Source organism: Rattus rattus, chromosome 5 (assembly GCF_011064425.1).
Source record: "Rattus rattus isolate New Zealand chromosome 5, Rrattus_CSIRO_v1, whole genome shotgun sequence".
Lineage (NCBI taxonomy): Eukaryota > Metazoa > Chordata > Mammalia > Rodentia > Muridae > Rattus > Rattus rattus.
This window is the reverse complement of record NC_046158.1, coordinates 133,136,302-133,160,378: the sequence shown is the minus strand read 5'-3', so window position 1 is coordinate 133,160,378 and position 24,077 is coordinate 133,136,302. Positions and strand designations below refer to the sequence as shown.

At 50.0% G+C, this 24,077-nt stretch overlaps 1 protein-coding gene across 1 annotated transcript in view; it reads right to left on the bottom strand.

The window, feature by feature from the left end:
• Efcab8 (EF-hand calcium binding domain 8) overlaps positions 1–24,077 on the bottom strand; it is a 72,250-nt gene that overhangs the window by 14,174 nt on the left and 33,999 nt on the right. Inside the window, exons 13-23 of the mRNA XM_032904486.1 lie at positions 22,103–22,170; positions 21,642–21,793; positions 20,989–21,123; positions 19,364–19,474; positions 17,593–17,820; positions 16,042–16,112; positions 10,387–10,591; positions 8,228–8,407; positions 6,926–7,072; positions 5,883–6,101; positions 5,206–5,364 (exon numbers count right to left, since the gene is read on the bottom strand). Coding sequence (XP_032760377.1) covers positions 5,206–5,364; positions 5,883–6,101; positions 6,926–7,072; positions 8,228–8,407; positions 10,387–10,591; positions 16,042–16,112; positions 17,593–17,820; positions 19,364–19,474; positions 20,989–21,123; positions 21,642–21,793; positions 22,103–22,170 — 1,675 coding nt within the window. The remainder of the gene's footprint in view (positions 1–5,205; positions 5,365–5,882; positions 6,102–6,925; positions 7,073–8,227; positions 8,408–10,386; positions 10,592–16,041; positions 16,113–17,592; positions 17,821–19,363; positions 19,475–20,988; positions 21,124–21,641; positions 21,794–22,102; positions 22,171–24,077) is intronic.

The window sequence follows — 24,077 nt, the reverse complement described above, 5'->3', positions numbered from 1 at the left end:
GTGTGGGGAAGGGTCACTCAGCAGGTGTGGGGAAGGGTCACTCAGCAGGTGTGGGAAAAGTCACTCAGCAGGTGTGGGGAAGGTAACTCAGCAGGTGTGGGGAAGGGTCACTCAGCAGGTGTGGGGAAGGGTCACTCAGCAGGTGTGGAGAAGGGTCTCTCAGCAGGTGTGGGGAAGGGTCATTCAGCATTCAGCAGGCAGGTGTGGGGAAGGTAACTCAGCAGGTGTGGGGAAGGGTCACTCAGCAGGTGTGGGGAAGGGTCACTCAGCAGGTGTGGGGAAGGGTCACTCAGCAGGTGTGGGGAAGGGTCACTCAGCAAGTGTGGGGAAGGGTCATTCAGCAGGTGTGGGGAAGGGTCACTCAGCAGGTGTGGGGAAGGGTCACTCAGCAGGTGTGGGGAAGGGTCACTCAGCAGGTGTGGGGAAGGGTCACTCAGCAGGTGTGGGGAAGGGTCACTCAGCAGGTGTGGGGAAGGGTCACTCAGCAGGTGTGGGGAAGGGTCACTCAGCAGGTGTGGGGAAAGGTAACTCAGCAGGTGTGGGGAAGGTAACTCAGCAGGGCAGCACCAGGGCCAGCAAACCCTTAGCTATTATGAGACTCAGCACCATAAAAGCTTTTCCTCTCAGACCAGGACTACTCCCAGATAAGGATGCTGCTCCCATTCCTACTCCACACAGTAATCAACGGTCCTAACCCGAGCAAGCAGGCCGGAGAGAGAAGGACAAGGCACAGTAATGAAAAGAATGGATAAACTCACCTTCAGCTGATTTGATGGCCTGATATACAAAGGCCCTAAAGTCTCCACTCAAAAATAAGAGATGGTAAAGAAATTCAGTAAAGTTACAGAACACACAAGCCAGGGCCAGTCTAAGCATTGCCTCAGCAAACAGCAGAGCCGGACGTGGTGGTGTAAGCCTGCTATCCCAGCCCTAGGGATGGAAGCAGGAGGATCAGGAGTTCAAAGGCCAGCCTTGACTACACTGCGAGGTCAGGAACACCCTGGGTTATGTGAGACTCTGTCCCCAAAACAGTAAAGAAGAAAAGGAGGAAGAAGGGGGAGGAGGGGAAAGAAGAAAATCAACAAGCAGAAGTCAGTAATGCAAGAGTATGTACAGCTTGGAACTGCAGTACTTGTCTAGCATATAAAAAGTCCCGCGTTCAATTCAGACAGACAGACAGACAAACACAGGAAGAGCAAGTGTTGGTGTAATGCAGAGAAAAGTGAACGTTCACAGTCTTAGACATTAAATCTGTACAACTGCTACGGGCCCAATACAAAGATGTCTAAAAGCTTACAATGGGACCACCATGCCTTCCCGCAGGCACATTCCTACAACACAGCCAATGGAACTGAGATCAAAATGTAGAATGTCTCTTCTTCCCCCTGAGCATAGTGTTACAATAGCCAAGATACAGAGTCAGACAAACTGCACACTAACAGACTGACGGGTAAGGAAGGAATGTGTGTATACACATGGACTCCTAGTCATCCTTCCAAAGAGAAAGAAAAGTTGTCATTTGTCATAAAAGGTAAGTTCCATATAACCTCATGTTTTTATAGACTGGCGGGGTATTAGCAAAAGGGTTCTATGTATGTGGAATCTTTAAGAATGTATATATGTACACATGTATATGTATACTTACACATATACACATAAATACATTAATACATGCCATGAAAACAGGAGGACTTTGGTGTAAAAGGAGGAGGCCAGCAATTGTGATGGGGGAGGGGAAGGGGGAGTACTAAGGGGGGATATGAACAAAGTACAATATAGCAATAGATGAAATGTAATAAAACCTGTTATTTTATATGTTAACTAAAAATTAATTTAAAATGACAATAGGAAAAGAAGATACAAAGTATCTGTTGGACAGGAGAAATAAGTTTTAAGATTTACTGTATAAGGCCAATAATAAAATGTATGCTTAAAATAGCCAAGATTATAACCAAAAATAGACCCTTCGAAATAACCAAGAGTAAATTCCAAATGTCTTATCACAAAAACAAGCAAGCAGGTGATGAATATGTCAGTTAACATGATTGACATTCTCCTTTGTAAACACACACTACACTGTGCCGTATAAATGTGTATAATTTTGATTTTTCAGACAAAATAATAGTAATAAAATTTTAAGGGAAAAGACTATTTGATGATGATTTAGTTGTGCAGAACATGATCTCTTGTAAATGTCTTACTGTAAATCCAAGGTCACACGGGTGTGAGCATGCCGACATTCACAGGCTTGGTTCTATTCTCAAACCCAGTGCCAGCAGCCCCACAGGCTTAGATGCAGGCGCTGGTACCTACACTCCATGCGCTCCGCAAAGTAACACCACTCCCCAGAGCCTCTTAAGTAGACCAAGGGCTCCTGGCACTCGCTACAGACAGTCAGTAAGCATCACTATGGTCGTGGTTATGTTAGCATCAAATATTCCTCATGTACTGAGTCTGTGCATGGTCAATTCCCAGCATACATAGGCACACTGCAATTTCTGCATGGTAAAACTAGTCTGAGAGTAACACAAGAGAGTCAAAAGGCACGTAGTTAGCTAGCGTGTTGTGCAAACCTGTAATCCCAGAACTGGGCAGGAAGATAGTGACTTTGAGGCCAGCCTGGGCTGCATAGTGAAACTTTGTCTTAAAATTTGTATGGTTAGGCTGGAGAGACGGCTCAGCAGTTAAGAGCACTGACTGCTCTTCCAGAGGTCCTGAGTTCAATTCCCAGCAACCACATGGTGGCTCACAACCATGTGTAATGGGATCCAGTGCCCTCCTCTGGTGTGTCTAAAGACAGCTAAAGGGGAGGGGGATTTAGCTCAGTGGTAGAGCGCTTGCCTAGGAAGCGCAAGGTCTTGGGTTCGGTCCCCAGCTCCGAAAAAAAGAACCAAAAAAAAAAAAAAAAAAAAAAAAAGCTGAAGACAGCTACAGTGTACTCGTATAAAATAAATTAATAAGTCTAAAAAAAATGTATGGTTGCCAGATGATTAACAAAATTGCAAATATATGGAGCCCTTTGACCTGGTACCCCACTTGCAGCGACGTATCCTTCAGACATGCTAACACGCGTGTGAAATAGTACTCAGTACTAAGATTCACTTTTAAAATTAAAACACAACGATTTTCCCTTTGAAAGGGATCTTGTGGGGTTGGGGATTTAGCTCAGTGGTAGAGCGCTTGCCTAGCAAGCGCAAAGCCCTGGGTTCAGTTCCCAGCTCCAAAAAAAAGAAAAAAAAAAAAAAAAAAAAAAGAAAGAAAGGGATCTTGTTAACAGCCTAGGCTTACTATACAGATCTAGGAAGATTTCTTAAAGGCACAGTGGAAAAGCAGCATGTGCTGCTGCACTTTTGGGTAAAACTAACAGAGGTAACTGTGCACACGCACATTCATGTAACTCAACATCAGAATAGCCAGAAAGCAGTAACAGTGACCGCTTCAGGGACAAATTATTTCTCCAGCGACCGACCACGCCTCTCTACACTGTCTGGGCGCCTTTATGTATGATGCACACATAAAAAGTCACGTGTCTAATAAGTGTATCTAAACAATAATACACAAAGTAAACATGACTGTATAATCAGACTCAGAAAATGAGGTACAATAGCGTCAGCCCTAAAGACACACGAACATTCCTCCCGGCCACTCCACACCCCAACAAAAGAGGTCACTTCTAGCAGAGCAAGCTCGTTCCTCCTACTTTTTTGCTTTGAATTGTTTAACACATACAATGTACACGCTTTGGGGTCTGACTTGACTTAATCGTCTTTAGAGTCAATGATTCTGTAGTGAGCGGATGTGACCGGGTGCCTACCGCTCTGTGTATAAAACCCACAGACGATTCCAGCCTGGGCTAGTGTATGTGAGCTGTTTCCAGCGTGCAGCCGTTAGAAGTGGTAATTCTCTCAGAGCTCCTCCTGTTTCACATGAGCCTCTAGATGTGAGCCTAGAGTGGAACTACCGGGAGGAAGGGCACACATGCTCAGGTTGGGTAGCTATTTTCAAATAACGCCCCCAGAGTGACCATTCTAATCATAAGGCCTGCCTGAAAGAGCTGTCACACTTGGCCTGTATCTCTGCAGACTCTGGCTTGTGTCGTTTTGGTCTTGGTCATCCTAGTGAGGATGTAGGGACATCAGTCTGTGTGGGGGATGTGGAGGTCAACCTTGTAAAGGAAAAACTGGGATGTAGAGCGGGCGCCACAGCCTCTTGCGACTCCTCAAAGAGTCCTGATCTGCCGCAAAGGGCATTAGATCTAAGATGGCTCCTGGAACACCAGTGAGACAGCAAAAAGGAATGGAGGCAAGGTAGCAGCAGATTCCCCACCCCCAACCCCATCTTCACAGAGGTCCTAATAGGTGCTGATGCTCCTCCCCCTCCCAGAGCCTTCTGAGTTACCTCATCAAGCCGGGCTTTCATTGGGCCATAGTGATGATGTGGCGAGATATGATTGGCTGAGGATTTAGGGGCTTGGGGTTGGCTCAAACACTGTATATAAACTTATGCCCTGGGCCATAAACTCGGATCTGTACCCTGGTGCAGGCCTCCAGAGCTGGGGTTCCTGGGATTCATGGTGTGACTCTGTTGCCTCTCATGGTTCCCTGTCGTCAATCCTGTTCCCACAACTCTGTCGCTTCCACAGAAGCTCTTGTTAGTTCTTGGTAACTAAAGAGAAGAGGCTTGACTTCATGAGGCCGCAAGCATACACTAAGTACTGACCTGTGTAAAAGCACTGACTACTCAAAAGAGCGTATATGAAATCCATGACTCTGGGCTCCTACATGTGAAGATCAACACGCATGAAAAGGGGATTGGTGGGGTTGGGGATTTAGCTCAGGGGCTCAGCGGTAGAGCACTTCCCTAAAAAGCGCAAGGCCCTGGGTTCGGTCCCCAGCCCCGGAAAAAAAAAAAAAAAAAAAAAAAAAGAAAGAAAAAGAAAAAAAAGAAAAGGATTGGTGAGCACTTGTCTGTGTGTGTGTGCATGCGTGTGCGTGTGTGTGTGTGTGTGTGTGTGTGTGTGCAAAATGCACATCTGTGGGCATACTTGGCCCTTGTTTCCTGTGGTAATGATGACATCTGACTAACAGGTTTCTCCACATAAGCCAGATATCATGAAGATTAATACTGCCCACGGGAAACCACAGTCCTGGTTCTTTTGTGGCCCCAAAAGCACTTTCCCGAGCACCCCTCCTGCCGTCTTCCCACCTCCTTCTCCTTCTGTAGCAAGTTGTGCTGAGAGTAGATCTGGAGTTCTTTAGGAATCAAGAGCCGGAACTTATTCTCCGTGTCAACGGAGATCGAGCTCCCACTGGAGTGGAATGGTTGCTGGCCAATAAAGCAGCAGTAATCCTTGATGTCCCAGATCTAGGTACAAAGTCTGAGTTAGCAGCCCCAACCCTGGAGCAAGCTGTGAGTTCCTCCCACACTGTTCCCCTGAGCTTCGGGGATGGTTCATTCTTACGCCTCGAAGGCAAGTAACTACTCACTTCATAGGGTCATAGGGTCTCCTAAGCCGGAAGCCTTGGTTAGCAGGGAGAGGGGCTTGAATGACTTAGATGGATAAGGCTCTCTTCACAGAACGCACAGTTGTCTGTGAGACAGCTATTCAGAGATGAGGAGACAAATGCCTGGCCAGTGTGGGGGTCTCGAGGTAACAGTGATGAATAACAGGGTCCACTGCGGGGAGGGGGTCTTAGAGGGACCATTTCAACAAGCCCCGTTCATTTCATTGGCCATGGTAGGGCAGGAGACTGGTAAGTGGCTCACCTTGTCCCCACCACCTTCTCTAGTAAAACCGGTACCCAGGGGGAGTAGGAGGCAGACGAGGACCGCATGGCCCACAGAGATGGCCTAAAGCTGGGCTGGCGCCAGTCCTTCTTTACCTTGATATTTCCTTTACTGTCCCCGGTGAGGAGGATCCAGTTGTTTTCATCAGTGGCCATGGCACCCACGACACACCCACTGTCTTTGGGGTCCACAGAGAACTTTCCCAGCAGACCCCCGTTCCCGTGGATGGACCAGGCGTAGATGAAGCCATCGATGCAGCTGCTCAGCAGGGCAGCCGTGTGCGGCAGGCGGGGCCTGGTCTGTAGAAAAATGATCTGCAGGGGAGAGGTTGGCCCAACTCAGCAGGGTTTCCTCTGGCCACTGTTCCACTAATGTTACTAATGGACCCAGACACCATCACACCCAACGGATGCTTAGGAAGGAATCCTAGCAATTCCTGGCAGGAACTGAAGGTCGACATTCTGGCCTGGGAGCTATTTGAAGGCGGGGGACGTGTCTTCTTGTTCCCTCAGGAACTACAACGGCTCCTGATACCACAGCTTAGGACCAGCAGGCATTTGTTGGAAGGAGACACACATAAGTTTGTCTCATTCATCTCAAGTTTCCCAAGTCCCCTTACATGGAGAGGCTAACTCATTCTCTCTTAAAAGCACAAAACACTGATTCGATCCTCAGCGCCGCGCATAGAGCAAGTGTGGTGGCGAACACCTTTAATCCCAGCGTCGAGAGGTGGGGCTGTGGGAGCTGAAGTCAGGATCATCTCGGCTACAGAGAGTTCAATGCCGGCCTGGTCTATGGGTATCTTAGTTAGGGCTCCTGTTGCTGCGATAAAACTCCGTGACCAAGGGTTTACTTCAGCTTACAACATAGCTAGGATGTGGGTCTTCAGAAGCCTTAGTGAGGGACCCAGGCCAGAGAGGGGACAGGTACAGGAGGAGATGACCCAACCCAGCTTGCACACCACTATTAAAACACCATCCCACACAAGGAGGGCCTTCCGACAGTGGGTTCTAAAAGAGACACTTCTCTCCCAGCCCCACCCCTACCCTGGCCCTAGCAAACATCTCCAGAATTCCAGATCTTTGTCAGGCCCGTGGTGCACCCCGCCCTGCCCATCCCCCAGCTGAGCACAGCTCACCTTCTCCACTGACATGCTGGACTGCAGCAGCATCTTCTGCCAGAACTCCCCCTTTCTCATTTGAGCGTCTTTGTAAAACGGTGGTTTATAGGTCGACTTATCGAAGAGCATTTTAGACAATCCAGGTTTGTTACTCCTGAAATGTTTCTAAAAATAAAAAATAGCCTCCCAGTAACCACACGGCCCTCCCTCCTGCAGACTACAGAGATCAGAGGTAGGAGATGAAGAGCAGTCAAAGAGATCCCACCCTGTGAGGTATCTGCTTTGGCCTTAGCACACTCTGAGACTAGGAGATTGCCATTTCAAGTGACCAGCAATTTGGAGTGATAGGGCAGACTTGAGCTGCCTTTACAGCAGACCCTTTCCTTTGTTCTGGAAATGAGGCTAGAGGCTAACACCTGTTCCTCTCAAGACATGAGGACTAAACTGATCAGTCAGAGATGGTCCAGGGTCTAACAATAAAGTGTATTCCACCCACAGCACCCTGAAGTGCCTGAATCTCACAGCGCCACGACTCGTAAGCCCCTCACAGGACAGCGCATCTCAGAGGGCTGTAAGCCGTATGCATCTCACAGCAGAACTTCGTCTCAGCAGTTCCATCCTCACAAGCAGAGCCTGCTGGTGCTGGCCTACACGGCCCCACACCTGGGACTGGGGAAGCTGGCATCTTTCATTCAGGTCTCGGGCCTCAGGAATGGAAATTGGACCTCAGCTGCAGAAGCAATGGACCGCTTCCTCCACCCCTCTACCCCTGCCCTCTGAGTGTCTCCTGTACTCAGGGTGGGATAAGGTCCTCACTCCTACAAGCCAAGGTCAGTCGCTCTCCTTCAGCCCTTGCTCCCTTCCCATGTCCTATAAAAAAAAAATGAAGCTGACAAATCAATCGTGGGCCCTCAGGGCTCGGGGGTGAAGACCATCTTCCTGCACCTTGCCCTTCTGCACTACAGCTTAGCCTCTGCCAAGGTGCCAGTTGGTACTCCTACAGCTCACTCCGGGGCCAAGGCCAGGGCCAGGAGGCTTAAGAACTGAAACCATAGTCCATGACCTAACATCGGAGTTAGGCATCCAGAATTCTGCTCCCTGTAAATTGCATTCATAAGCTTTTAAGTCTCAGACCTAGTCAGGAGATGGCCTAGGAAGGGACCATCCCTAAGCTTGAATGAGCAGAGTGGGATAAGGTATAGTGGGATCAAAAGAGAGAGCCACCCTGGCCCCTGACCCCTGACCCCTGACCCCTCATGAAACATGCTCAGAACAAGTGAGCTGAACAATAGGCACAGGTGGGCTGGGCTCACTCCCTACCTCCTGCGCCATATTCCTCTCTTGCTCTGTATCCTTCCAGTGTTTCATCACTGGGGGAGCTGACATCAGTCTTCGCTTCACAGTGGAGGCAGTTGACTTCCAGGGCTTGTGTGCCCACTTTTGAACTTCAAAGTCTAGATGGGCTGGAGATTTGGGTGCACATGTCTCCGTTTCTCTCACCTGTGCAGAGAGAGGGGGCAATTCCAGAGACCCCACCATGGGACACTCAGCACCTCCTCAGCCCAGTGTCGACGTCACTAGGCTTACAGGGAACTCAGCATTACTGTCCAGAAACTTTATACTTTGAAAGGCCTCAGATCAAAGCTTATAAGCATAGCCCTGGACCAATCACTACTGCCCTCAGCCAGACAAAACTCCTGAGAGAAACTGGGTCTTTCCATCTGAAACATGAAGAGTGGTTTTCAAATATTTACTTAGTCACTTTAGTCTTGGGCAAGCCCACAATATAAAGTAAATAAAACACGGTGCTGTTTTGGAGGTGGCTAGGGGTTGGAGTGTAGAACTGAATCCTGTAGGAGCTTCTACTCAATTAGTGTACCTGCAAAAAGGGTGACCTCTACCCACTGGATTATGGGAGCTCTAGTGCCAGCTCTAGGCTGCTATAATGTATCAATTTAAAGACTGTGATACAATGTAGCCATTTAGAGACGGCAATAAAGACTGCAAGTTTTCTATATCCCTTTGAAGAGCCTAGGAGACTTGTGTGAAGTCACTGCTCAAGTCCGGAAGCTGTGGGTGGGATGAGATTGGTAAGTGCCTAGGAGAGTGTGTGTGTGAAGGTTCTCAAGGAGGAAAGACCAACCCTGAATGTGGGCCCAGCTAAAACAAAAGAGGAAGCCCATTTCTCTGGCACCCCTCTCTCTGCTTCTGGCTCGCCCTGATGTGAGCTACTCTGGCTGACCTGGCTCTCCTGCCATGGCAGACTGGAATGTCCAAAACTGTGAGCCAAGTTAAATCTTTCCTCCTTTGGAGTTGCTTTTGTCAAATATTTTGTTACAACAATGAAAAGCTAACAGTGGGCCACCTTCCAGGAGGAAGTAATCTGTTGAAAAGAACATTACCACTACCAGTCCCTGGAGTAGGACTGCCATGGTCTAGATCTACCCATTCTTGGCTGTATGTCCTGAGAAAGGTGTTTAACCTATTCATGCCTCTGTTTCTCCTCTGACACATAACGATGCTCATTGTTGGGGGACGGTTTTGTGCACTGTGTATTCAGATGCTGATTACTATGTCCAGAGACCTGGTTGCAGTCTGGATGTTGGCATTGTCAAGCATCTCCTGGCGCAATGTTGTGTATACATTGTTCTCTGTCACCTCTATGGTTTAATAAAGATCTGATCAGCCAACAGCTGAGCAGGAGAGAATAAGGTGGGACTTCTGATCCCAGGGAGAGGGTCTCTAATGGAGACCAGAGAAAAAGCAATTCACCATGAGGATTTGCCATGCGGTTGCAATGAGAGAGTCACCATGAGAGGAACAGCCAGAGCAAGACTCAAATGTCAGATAACACCGATGTGGCTGGGAAGTAGACCAAGCCAACCTAATTGGGTTAGAATAGCTCAGTATCTGTCCAGCTATAGTGAAAGAAGCTCATTAATAAATATACCAGATCTCCAGAAGTTCCTACCCATTAATGTACCTGCAAAGAGGTGACCTCTACTCACTGGAGTAGGTGCCTCTAGTGCCATTCCAACTATAGACTGCTACAATGTAGCAATTTAAAAGGACTATGCTACAGTGTAGCTATTTAGAGACTGTGCAAGGGTCCCACATTCCTATCATGAGCCTGGGAAACCTTGTGTGATATTAATGTTCAAGTGAGGAAGCTGTGGGTAGGACCTACAGCTTATACCTACCATCACTTCAGAGCAAGAGCGGGTATAGGAAAACTCTTTACTTTGACATTTGGCCCCCAACCTGTGGCATGTAATCCAGGCTCTGCCATCCACTCTCCTTGCTACCAACCCCCACCCCACCACGCTACAACTCAGCATTTCTCCCTCTGCTCCCAGGGTGTTTGTTCTCTCTGCCCTCCTTGATTCTGACCTGCAGCCCAGACCAAAACTCTCTGGAGGGCACTCTCTGGAGTGAAAGGCACGTAGGACACTAGGAAAATCCATGCACTGTGACTGTACCTTCTTTGGCTGTAAAGGCAAGGGGCTCTTGGAGGCATTGAAACTCAAGATAGGCTTCATCGTGCTGACATTCCAGAAGACAATGTCCCCATTGTAGGAAGAGGTCCCAAGGAACTGGTTCTGATACTTGTCCATGCTCAGGATGTCCTCTGTGTGGAAGCTTTGCCAGTGGTAGCAGGTGAATGTCTGTGTGGCCTTTTGGAACCTGTGTACATGGCCAGAGGTAGAAGGGCCAACAGCTCACAGGCTGCAATGCTCTTTGAAGGAAACCACTGCCTTTAGGATTCAAAGCAGCACTATCTCAGGGGTTAGGGGAGAAGAGCTTATTTAAAGCCCCACCCACCACCACTGACATCCTAAGCATCCGCTATGAACCAAACCCAAAGGTCTGCTCTTCAGGCTTACAAATAATGAGTCTTAATTCATCCCCTGACTAAAGGTTCAGTTTCAAACAAGGGGAAGGGGATAGCTGTGACCAGGCCTCCTGTAACTTGTACATGTTGGTCCCTCTTCCTGGAATGTGGGTCCCATTCCAAATGCTTCCCTGACACCTCTCCTGCTCACCCTCAGCTCACGTCTCACCTGGGCCTCCCTGACTAAGCTGACTATACCCCAATACTAACTAAGGTTTCTGCTCCTACACAGGAACCCCTGCTCTTTCCCCACAGCTGTCAATATACTCTACAAATCGAATTATCCTAGTATTTAATAGAATCTGATCCTTGGGGGCAGGGGGAACATCTGGTCATGAAGACAGAAGCCTCATGAACAGTATGATAGAGACTAAAAGACACAGAGACTGCAGCAAGATGATAAATCTTTATAAATGAGGGAAGGGCCCTCTCAAGACTCTACGATGCTTTGGCCTAGGATTGTCCAGCCTCTATATTTCATAGCCTAAGTGAGGAAGATAGAAACTACAGAGAGGGATGAGCTGCTGCTGTCACAGATATCTAAAACTGTGCAGGGGACTTTGGAGAGAACAAGAAGACAGAAGCTGGAAGAGTTCTAAAGCATGTGCCAGGAAAAGCCTGTATCACCACATCTGGGCCGTCAGGTGGTTCCAGTGAGAGCACAGGTGGTTCAGATGAGGGCATAGGAAAGAGGAGCCCTATGGAGAAAGCCATGCTGGGGACATAGCTTAGTTGATAGAGCACTTGATTAGCATGTCTTTGGTCCTGGGTTTGATCCCATGCACTGGATAAACTGGTGAGGGCTGTAATCCCATCACCAGAGAGGTGAAAGCAAGAAGATCAAATTTCAAAATCATCTACACAGGGAGTTTAAGGCTAGCTTGGCTATAGGAAGGAAAGGGAGAAGGGGAGCGGGGAGGGGTGTGTGTGTGTGTGTGTGTGTGTGAGAGAGAGAGAGAGAGAGAGAGAGAGAGAGAGAGAGAGAGAGAGAGAGAGAGAGAGAGAGAGAATGTATTCCTCCAATGCTGGAGATGGACCCAGGCTAAGCATGCACTCCACCACTGAGTTATACTCCCAGCCCCATCTTTCTAACTATTACCTACGTGATCCTAAGTTTATGGTAACAATATGGATGACAATGACCACTCTGATATCTCAAGTACAAATGAGGAGCCTGCTGCTGGAAACTAGAGGCAGAGCTACCTCGATACAAAGTGGCAAAGTACTTGGCTGGACTGCGTTTACATTCTAGTACTTTGTGGCAAGTAGAGCTTGCAAGTCATGAGATCAAGTATTTGTTTGGCTGAGGAAAATAACTTTAAAACAAAATTGTTGAGCAAAGGGGTAGACAGTCTGGAATTGCTACGAAATGGTAGAGCATTAGCCTAGTACATATGAACCCATGCTTCATCCCGTAGCACCAAAAAGGGATTGGGGACAGAGCATAATGCTTTGAGGCCTTCTCTCAGCCTTCATGTACTGAAAGAAAAGGTGAGCCTGTCAGGGTATGGTCCAGAATGTTTGATGAGAATATTGTGGGTCAGCCTCTTGACAGATGCTGGTCCTATGCACTAAGGCATAGGTTCTCAACTGAAAGATCCCCAAAGGAAGACCCTTACTCAAGTCTCGGAAAGTCGCGACACATGAGACACATGAGAGACCAATCTTGATGCAATACGCAGAGGCGAGGTTTATTACGGAGAGCTCCAGGTCAACACGTATCCCACGCAGGAGACAGAGGTGTCGACCCTGAGTGGCTGGGAGAAGGGCTATTTAAAGGAAGAAGTCACAAGCCCCAGGAGATGAGGGGATGTCAAAAGGAAATACCAAAAATGTCTCAAGTGGGATGGTGAGAAAACAAGAAGAGAGTCCAGAAAATATAGGTCTGCCAAAAAGGACAAAAGCATTCAGTCACACAGAAAGACAATCAAAAGATTAACAGACAAAAAAACAGAAGTACTCACAAAAACAAAACAAGCGGCCGCCACGAGATCACCACAAAACCGAACTGATTCAGATGGGAGCTTCTGTAAGCTCACCAAAAACAGATGAAGGGGAGCGGATTCCACATCACTCCTCCTTCCCAACCAGAGTCCAGTGGGAGCACAAAACAAGACCCAAGACACACAGACAAAGACCACTCTGGAAATACAGACGGCCGGGAGGGCGGATCTCTTCTCCAATCCAGGAGAATCACCGAATCCTCACTGGCACCCAGATGGGAATCTCCCAGGCGTCCCTGGGGTCCCTCCTCACCTCCTGGGACATCTCCCAGGGTTGCAGCCTGCAGTGCCGGACACGTCTGTCCCCTGCAGCCGCAGGGTCCTCACAGCCCTCCACAACAGCTGCCTGAAAAGCAGATCCGTGTCGCTCCTACCCGGAGACGACTGAAAACGAAAGTAAGGAACAGACAGACTGACAGATGCGGCGCCGCTCACTCAGAAACACTCAGACAAACATCCAACTCACCTCCAAGGGGTCTTCGGGGTCTGGGGTGATCGCAAAGATCCCAGACGAGTCCCCAAATGAAAGATCCACGAAGGGAGACCCTTACTCAAGTCTCGGGAAGTTGTGGACCCCAGACACATGAGAGACCAATCTTGGTGCAATACGCAGAAGTGAGGTTTATTACGGAGAGCTCCGGGTCGACACGTATCCCACGCAGGAGACAGAGGTGTCGACCCTGAGTGCTGGGAGAAGAGCTATTTAAAGGAAGAAGTCACAAGCCCCAGGAGATGAGGGGAATGTCAAAAGTAAATACCAAAAATGTCACAAGGGAAAACTCTCAAAGTCACAGGATTGTTCTTAAGACTCTAGAGTTTCAATCAGGGGAAAGGTCAAGCCCTCATTCTCCTGAGAACAGATCTTGATTCCTGTCCTTTAGGGTAAATGTTTGTCAGAGTTGACGAAGCATCTGCATCTGGTACACATCTGGTTAGGCTTCGGCCCCGGTTTCCTGGAATACTATCTGTAGGGCACAATGGGGGCTTAAACAAACATCACAGGGGCAGAACAGAACCCGTTACTCATTTACTCACGTCCGGTGACATCCGGAGGGTCAGTGAGTCTGCACCAGTCCTCCTGCATTTTTAACCATCTGTCTTCCTAAGTCAGATCCTGTTGCTGAGTTTTGAGCTAGTTTAAAACTCTATCTCTCACAACCTGTGAGTCACAACTTCTATCTCCCAAAAATATTTACACTGTGATTCATAACAGTAGTAAAATTAACTTATGAAGAAACAACAAAAGTAATGTTATGGTCAGGGGGGTCACAGCATTAAGAAGGCTAAGAACCACTGCCTAAGACAATGTAAGAATGACTCTAGGAGCAATGCAGGCATTTGAACTAAACTTCCTGCTGCAAAAGGGTCTCAGAGAAAAGGCCTCAGCACCCCTTGCCCTCAATGCCACACTTCATAGTCTCTCATCCCACACTGTGGTATCATGTTGGCCAGGTCATGCATAGCTCCTGAGGACGATCGTATGATACTAGCTGTACCAACAGAGATAGGAAAGCTTAGCTGCTCCCATCATCTAGATTCCAGTGGGCAGAGTCAATGGTTCAGGACTACAGCCCTGGACAGCCACAGGACCCATGCAGGGGATAAAACTATCATAGGGGTGTCACCTGGACCTAGGACCACCGTAAGGGCACAGCTTCCCAAAGCCAGGAAGCAGGTTGTCTGGAGGCTTACATGTTCAGCCCCTATAAAACAGAACTGCTACCTCAGGAGCCTTGTAGGCAGAACGTCAAGAAATAGGATTGTTTTGGAGTCTTAAGATGACTCAATGGTGCTTCTTAAAAGTGCTTGGTGCCAATTATGATGTCCTGAGTTCAATCACTGGAATTCAAATGGTAGAAATAACAAACTGACTTCCATAATTATCCTCTGATCTCTGCATCTATGCCATGACACACATACTAGACAGACAGACAGACATGGATGGATGATAGATAGATAGATAGATAGATAGATAGATAGATAGATAGGGTGGATAGAAGGATGGATGCATGCATGCATGGGTGCATGGATGTATAGATTGATGCATGAATGAATGGATGAGTTCATGGGCGCATGCATGGATGCATGGATGGGTAGATGCATGGATGTATGGATGGGATACATGGATGCATGCATGGATGTATGGATGGGTAGATGCATGATGTGTGGATGGATGCATGGATCCATGGGTGGGTATGTGGGTGGGTGGGTAGATGATAGATGTAAACTTTGTTTCAATGAGTTTTAGACTCTTTTGGGATCTGCCATTCCTTTTGTCCCTCCTATCTCCATTCATCTGCCATGTAGCCAGCTCACTGTTGGACTTTGGAACTACATAACTAGTCCATGTCTCATGTTTATAGCCAAAAGAGAATTTGTCTCAGGATAAATGGTACAATGGGTCTCGTCCACATCTGACAGATATTTAGATGAGACTTTGGACTTAGATATTTCAGTGGATACTAACCAAATGTTACCCTCAGTACCACCCTCCTCCCCCGTCACTAGTTGCTGGCCTCATCCCTCCCTACCTCGTTTCTGTTTCGTGGGGGAAGTGTCAGCGCAGAGATGATTATGTAGCGCAGTCATTGGGGGTGGGGGAGTAGGGGGGGCAATGTTGAAAAGAGCCTGAGGCCTGCAGAACTGCATCTTACCTATGAGGACATTAATTTGGGGGAACCAGATGTAGAACACTATGGACTGCGGTTTTTTATTATTCTCTCCGATTCATGTATAAAAACCTAACTCCCCATGTGAGTGTATTGGGAGGTCCAGCCTTTGGAAGTTGGTGAGGTCACATGGGTGGAGCCCTCTTCAGTGGGATTATAGCCCTCAATCCTTCTGTCAGGTAAATTTCTAGGACAGGAAGAGCTCTAGGAAACAGGAAGCAGGCTTCTAGGCTTGAGCTTAGACTCCCCAGCCTCCAAGACAGTGGGAAATAGATCCCTGGGCTTTGTAAGCTCCCCGTCAGTGGTGTCTTGCTATAAGGGACTGGTGTACTTCCTCCTCAGAATGAGAAGCTGCACATGGACGGAGGCTAAGTACCTCACCACATGCTAAGCAGATGGGTGGAAGCCCGGGGTGGGGGAGGGGAGCAGTGCTTGGCAGCTCCGAGGTAGCAGGTGCCCTGACAGCTGCTGCACCTGCTGGGAAAGCTCAGAGTAAGGGGCGACACCTGGCAGCCAGAACCTCAGAGTAAGAAGCGATGGTCAGCAGCCGGAGCCACCCTTGCTGCTCACGTGAAATTGGTGATTCTCTTACTCCACCCGGTCATGTAGTACACTTTGTTCATGTGGACTATTCCACTAATCTGCAGGAGATTCAAAAACCAAAAACAAACAAACAGAAAACCAGAGTTTTAGACTCCTAGAGTGCATGCCTTTGAGCCCAGGTGAATTCCCAGAGTCAAAGCCCCGCCCGGCTTTCAGGGTTTCTGCTAACAATCTAACTGAAAGAAGCTAGAGACCATCAAACCCAACATATCTGAAAGAGGCAGATGATGTGGGTGCCCAGATCCATCTTACAAAGAGATTTTACAGAAGACACATGCGCGCACGCACGCACGCACACACACACACACACACACACACACACACAAATGGAAGCCAGAGGTCAACCTTCAGTGTAGAGTTTCCGTTACTGTCCACTTCGTCTGGGGCAAAGGGCTCTCTCGCTGGAACTGGAACTCACCAATTAGGCGGGTCTGGGGGACAGCAAACCTCAGGGATCTGGCTGTCTCCACCTCCCCAACACTGGGATTAGAGGCCTGTGCCCCGACCCTCAGCTTTTCATATGGACCCTGGGGATCAAACTCTTCTACCAGCTGTGCTCTCTCCCTGGCACCCTCACCTTTCTGCACAGGTCAAAGGAAGGGGGCTCAAGTCCCTAAGTGACACTGCTGGCTCTGCTGTATGCTGTATTCATTAACTTTTCCTAGAGCCCTAACACGTACGTTCTGCCTCAGGCTGTCCAAACGTCAAGAAATTTGATCAGTCTGGACTTTTTATAGAAGGACTTCTGGTGATGACATTCAAGGCAGAATTCCTTGGGAACCCGGGAACCCATTTCTTATCTTCCAAAAGGAGTTTTTCCCTTCCCTCCCACAGAAGGGACCTGAGGCACCTCCCAGCACATCAGTGCCCATGCTGGCCTCCAGCCTCCCTCCATAGCACAAGGACATGTCAAGTACATTTCAAGTCCGTGCTGGCCTCCTAGCCCTTCTTGTCTCCCAGGCTTCCCTCCTCATACACACATTGTTCTCTCTCACCCACCCTCTCTCTCATCCTCTTACCCTCTCTCGCTCTGTTCTATGTTCTCATCCTGCCACCTGGTATCTCCACTGTTCTCTCCCCCCTCCCCATCCCTGGTCACGTCCAGTCTGCTGGCCATGTTCAGTCTACTTCCTTCTCTCCGCTCTGGGCCTCTGGCTGTTTTCCCTCTCTCAGTAAAAACCTTAACCACGCCATGAAGCAATGGTGCCAGCGTTTTCTTCACTGTGCCCCTCACAGACGCTTTCAAAGAGAAGTGAGCACAGGAACCTCCAAATCCAGCACCCCCCCCCACTGTTAAAAACACAACCCAAAGCTCCAAGGTGCAGAGGAACAATAGGCCCTTGCGCATTTGAAATACAAGAGCAACTTACATCCGTGGAGCCCTCGCTAGAGACAGGTGGCCCCAAGGGCTCAGGCCAGATTGAAGGGAGGCAGCCTGGCCATGCTGAGCAGCCTCTCCTAGAACACTGTGCATCCCAGGGTCCCCAGGAGCCACTCCAGCTAACAGGCCCTCCTGACCTCCACTTTGTCCGGGTTGGGAAAGGTCAGCAGGCACTCCCCAGTGTTGTAATTCCACATCTGCACCGTGCCGTCACGCAAGCCTGTGAGCAGACACCTCTCCGACTCGTCCAGAGACATGGTCGTCAGCTCGCTTTCCTGGATGCCGGACACGGTTAACTCCATCTTCTTCTTGCCTGTGCTGATGTCCCACACACTCACGATGCCCTGGAGGCAACCGCTAACCACCTGAGAGCACATACAGGTGCCCTCATTGTGTGGCAGTAATGGGGCCTCTCTCCCCACCCCACTTCCCCAACCTCACCCCAGCAGCCTGTGCCTAAGAACAGACCTTCCCGGGCTCTGTGTCTCAAAACAGCAGCTACTACTCTTTTTGATGGAGTCGATTTCATAAAGCCCCCACTAACCCAATAGTGGCACTTGGGAACTCAAGTCCCCAGGAGAGACAGGAGAGTCATACCTTTGTTAAAGAGTGTACTTCGCTGGCCCAGCTGCTGAGAACTTCTTGACTGTGGAATGTAACACATCTAGACCCAAATGATCCTGGGCTATCCCTTGACAGCCATTCACTGCCCACCTCTATATCTGACCCAGCACCCTTTCAACTCTGAGCACACATCTTACGCCTGCATTAGCTTAGCAGACCACCAGCTTTCATTGACCCCAAGGCTGAGAAGGACATCGGATAACTTGTGAGACCAACAGCAGAGTCCCCCATACCTGATGCCCCCACCAATGTATTTGGGGAAATGCCTCGGTTTATGGTCTGCTTTCATCCTGTGACTATAACCGCTCATGTAAACACTTCAACGTCAGAACGTGTAATTAGGGGCAACCTAAATCCATGTTCCCAGACCATGGTTATTCATATTTGGTTTCGTGTTCATGGGTGAGAATCATGGTTTACATCAACACACTCATCACTCTCTCCACAGCACAAAGCAGCATGGTGTAGAGAAGACGCTTGCCAGAGTATCTTTAGTCAGGACCACAGTGGGAGAGAGAAAGCCAAGCAAGAGATAGGCTGCTGGCCCTTCCACAGAGAAGCACTGAGGATACAAGATGGCCATGGCTCCCTGCCTCCTTCCTGCTCCTGTGAAGCTAGGGCAGGCCGATATTCCTGCTGAGAGCCCTAAGGCGACTGAACACAGAGACAACGATGCTAGGAGACAGAAGAGGAGGAGAGCCCTGGCCTTGCACAGCTGAAGGCCACTCCTACACAAACAGCCCAAGACAGACAAGACATGCCATGAGGTGCATAGAGCTTACAGCCCTTTCCATCCACACCCTTCAGAAGCATTCTATATGCCCAGCTGTCCCGCCACACTGACGCAGCTCCTCAGCCTCGGGCACAGGCTTCTGTGCCCTTCCCATAAGAAACAGACTGCAGCTTCCACAAGGAGGTACTCTAGGGTAGCTCACAGGCTGGCAGCCTTGAGGAATACCCCACACCAGCATCTGTTCCCATGCTGAGAGGACTGCCTGCTCAGAGCTGATCTAAGTGACCTCCCACCGCAGGGATACTCAGAGGGGTCAACAATCCAGTGACCAGACCGGGGAGCTCAGTCAGATCCCATGCCAACCAGTCTGCAGGACTTCCTTGAGTCTAGATGCTGGTGTCACCGGGGCTACAAGAGCGCTAACCATTTCCAGAGTGCCATGTGAACCAACTGCTGCTTGAACGCCGACTCACAGGCACATGGAGAGGCCTGGGTCCTGATGCTGTCTGTCCTGGTACTCTTCCCAGCTGAGGCCAGCCCTGCCCACTCACCTGCTTGAAGATCTTGCTGTAGAGGACGGTGCACACGGGTGTGTTGTGAGTCGTCATCCTCCCTGTTTTCAGGGGCCCCTGGGATTCCAAGTACCCTCTGAGGATCCCAATCTGTGGAGTGAGGGAGAGATTGGCAGCTGAGTAGTCAGATGGGTTCTGCCCTCTGGGACTATGGCCTTGAGGAGAAACCTCCAGAGACTTGTGACGTCAAGACATCCCGAGCCCCACGAGCCTCCTTAGCACCTCAGAGTTCTGTTGCTTCTCCAAGCTTGCCCCAAGATCTCTACGTCCATGCCTGGGATCCCCTCAGGTTCCAATAACCCTGAGGCCCAGGTCCATGGTCCCCTAAAGCCCCATGGTCGGGGCTAAAGCTTTACTCTGGGGTTTCCTTTGTAACACGACTCACAGACATGAAGACATTCTGAGGAGGCCCTTGTGTCTTTCCACCTGACTATGGCACTGTTGGACTCCAGAGAAATGAGAATTTCCCCAGGATCTCATGGTGGAGAAAGAAAGGATGCCAGACAGCACGGGACTTGCCTCCTGGGAAAGAGATCCCTAGAGTTCTAACAACTCTTCAGACCGTCTTACAGGATGAGCCTGGAGTCCAGACAAGGAGGGGTCAATGGTGGAAGTGGCCACACCTTCAGGGACTGTTTAGATGGCCCTCTATTGAAACTTGAATCTCCCTGCAGGACCTCAAAAATGGACCTGAGGGGTTTGCTGGACCCAATGTGACCACACCAAATAAATCTTTTTTCTGTTTTCCACTATGCATTTGGCTTTCTTAACTGGCTTGTTGAAGATCTGACTCAGTGCAGATTGTGGCCCCCAGGTCCGACAACGACATCAGGAAGCCTCCGGTGAGCAGTCCAGCCCCAGCTCAGAGGATACCTCCTGTGCCCACGAACCCGTAGACTCCAACACTGTCACACGTGGCGTTCCCACTGAATTAACTTTACCTTAGTAAAACACAGTCTCACATCCCCACAAAGCTGAGGGTTAAATGCTGTCATAGCCCCACCCAGAGAACCTATACCAATGCCCAGGATGATTGGAAATGAACTTCAAAGGTCTGGTTACTTTTTTAAACATGCTAACGGCAAGCCTGGCACTCAATAGAAATGTTTACGCCAACCCTTCTTTCAGTAAACCCACTGCAAGTGGGGAGAGCCAGCCATGTGCACAGGAAGACATCTGGGACCCTTGACAGAGTGGGCCAGCTAACAGTAGGTACGTGGCCTCAGTGGAGCTTTCGAAACAGAAGCTCTTGCTGCTTGTCCACCACTGGGCTCCCACCAAGCCTCACCACGGCTCTAGAGCCAGTACTCCCCTCCTGCCATCCTCAGAGTCAGGGCAGACCCATAGGCACTGGCAGCTCACAGCTCATAGATGCTCTTCCTGACAGTTTCCTCCCAGACCTCCCTGCCTTCCTGGAGTTCTTGATTACAACTGATGGAGCGGGAGAGTCCAAACTAACACACGAGCAGGGACAGAACGGGGCGGCAGGGGTCGAGGAGAGGACGGGCGGGGGCCCAGCTCTCAAGGCGGCTCGGGAGTCAGAGCCTCACAGACTCCAGGGCCAGTTCGGCACTGGACAGACCCCGCTAGCGGATGGCACTCACATTGTAGGTGCTGCAGATGAGCGTGCTGCTTCTGTGGAAGTAGGCGCTGGTTATGGGGCAGTTGCCCAGGGGGAAAAGCTTCCCGCAGAAAGACTGGAGGCATACATAGTCCTGCAGATCCCACACTCGAACGTTCTGCAGGGAATAGGCAAGAGGTAGGAAGGTCTGCGGATGCAGGCAGCACCCTGTGAGCAGGACCAACCCTGGAGAAAGTGTCTGCTGCTGACACAGCCCTGCCCGAAGAGGCTAAACTAATACCCCGGAAATCCAGGGCTTTAGTGAGTGAGTCAGAACGGTATTGCTGCCTCCGCTCTCCCAAGCGCCTGTATCCTTTCTGGACTCCTAAGCTCAGCAAACTAAAGGCAAAGATGGCAGGCAGCCCACATCCTACCTCAGACCTTCCCTTGCTCCCCAACTCCAGGTCAGTCCTAGACTACTCAGAGCTGGGCTCTGCTCCACCCCACCCCACCCCTGAGGCGGCCACCTCCATGACTCTTCTAGGGCACCTCCCTGTGTACCTATAGCAAAGTGTGAGCCCAAGGGCAGGACTCCTCCCAGTACTGGCCTAGCTACATTATCACCACAGGGTGAGTGTCTTCCCCGGGACCAGGGCTAGAGGTATAGGGGATGGCTAAGTTCTCCGAGGGTGACACCTTGTCCCTGGAAATGCTGATCAGGATGCTGGCGTTCTTGCTGCTCACAAGGAGGTGTGTCACTGATGTCTGATGTCCCTTCATCAGCCACACGGGCCTTTTTGAGACCAGGGGGTTCCACAGGCGGATGTGGGGGTCATAGCCGCCAGTTGCTGGAGTCAAGAAATGAGTATCAGCCACCAGGGCCTACGCTGGGCCTTCTTCCAGGGCCAGGCCTCAGACTCCAGGCAGAGTTGGCAGCTGGGGGAAGGTCACTTCGATCTGTTACTGTCCCCCTGCCCTTTCCTGTCTCCATCTCTGGCAGGGCCTGAGTCACCCCACCTCCCAGTGACACAGATCAGCAACGGAGGAAACCAGACACAGGCCAGGTGCTACCGAGCCTTATCCTTGGCTCTGAAAATCCCCAGGCTGCTGCCACCTGCATCCCAACTCTACTTCCGGGGAACACGAAGGTTACCTACCCAGAAAGTTCCTGTCCGGACAGTAGTCAAAGCAAAGAATTCCTTTTCTTAAACTCAGTGATGATAACCTAGGATAGAAAACCAAGAGGGAAAGCTGCCGGGTTGAGAGCAGCAGCTTGGGCCTGGGAAGGAGAGGAGTGAGGTGCTTGGTGGGGAGGCAGTCACTATCTCTCCACCCCGGAAGAGAGACCCCAGACTGACCTAGTTGCTCACCCAGCACCCAAAGCACGGCCTGGCACCACTGGTAGAGTAGCAGGTGCCCAAATCAGTATAGCTCATGGGGAGGCACCCACCCTTTAGGAAGAAAAACCCAAACGCAAGCTTCCGCTTGTGAAGCATTTTGCATTGTTCCAAACACAAAGTTAACATGGTTTTACATCTAGCCATGTAGCATCCTCTGGCAAGTATTTCCCAAGCAGTGACACACAAAAGTAAGTAAATAAATAAATAAATACAAGCTCTGTGCCCTCGCTCTGTGCTGGGTGTCATCTCGCAGGGCCCCTGGACTCGCACATGCAATCTTCAAGAGCCACATTGCCCTGCTGAGCTAGTGACACTAAGATCAAGAGCTTACCTAGGGGTGCACAGTCACAGACCCACAGAGAGAAGGGGACTCTGCCCTGGTGGGTAAAACAGGAAATGGCTCAAGATATCCAGGAATGGAGAAGAGGAAGGGCTGAGCAGGGCTCAAAGGTCAGACAGACCCTGACAAGATCCGGAGGCTGTAAGCGCCCCACCCCACCCCCACCCCCGCCCCGCCCCCAGGCCGCCAAACTTTCTGAAGTTGCCTGGGATGATAGTCAGGCTGACTCTTCCTTATCGTCCTCACACCACACCATGTCTGCTCTGAGACCCCTTAGCCTCCCAGCTTGCTCTTCCTTTCTTCCTCTTGTTTTCTGTTTTTGTTCATTAGTGTTTTGTTTTGTTTTTCAGAACAGCATTTCTCTGTGCAACAGCTCTGGACTTGCTTTGTAGACCAAGCTGGCCTCAGACTCCCAAGCACTGGGATCAAAGGCGTGCACCACCACGCCCAGATCCCCAAATTGTTTCTTAACCCCTAGCCTTGACTCAAATTTTCAAGAACACATCAAAGCACGTATTTTCCACCCACTGGCAAGCCAGAGATCTGGGCCAATGAGACGGCTTAGTAGGTAAAGGCACTTGCGGCCAAGTCTCATGACCTAGGTTCAACTCCTGGGAACCAAACCTTAGTAGGTGGGAACCGACTCCCACAAGCTGTCCTCTGACCTCCCCCTACTACGGTGGTATGTGCCAGCATCCCTACAATAAATACAGGTTTTTAAAAAACAAAAACAAGAGAGAGATGCCTCCCTCTGTGCATGTATGTGAAGAGAAATGTCCTGGAGCAAGAGTCACCAGGATAGAAGGAATTATTTCTGAGTAACTCACTCCGCCAGCTCCTGCTCCTTGCCAGAACTCGGAGTCACTGTGCTTCTACAGGCCTTGTCTCCAGGAGCAACGCACAGGAGCAAGGAAAGGGACAGAGATGGGAGAGACAGTGACCACCTGTGAGGAAGGCTGCAGGGGAAGCAAGGTGGCTGGACAGAGGGAAACCGAAGGACCCTTTTTGGACGCCTCTCTGAGGAGGGCAGAAGGCAGAAAGCTGCAGGGTAATCAGAAATGCCTAAAGGGAGCTCGCAGGGAAAGGCGAGGCTTCAGAGCCACGGAATGGCGAGTCTGAACGGCAAGAGTCAAGGAAGTGGTCCCAGACAAGGTAAACGGGGCCTGGACTATGAAGGATTCATGCAGGGCCCCAGCTGGTGAAGACCGGCAGATGGCTCTGTATAGGGACAGCACTCAGACGGGACCTAGTGAGCAGTGACAATGACTTCAGAAAGGTAGCAGTGGAGGTGATAAGAAAAGGGGAAGGAGAGGGAGTAGGATGGGGCACTTCACACACGCCACACCAGTTCCTACAGCCCCAATCCCTGAGCCTCTACCAGCTCCACTCCTG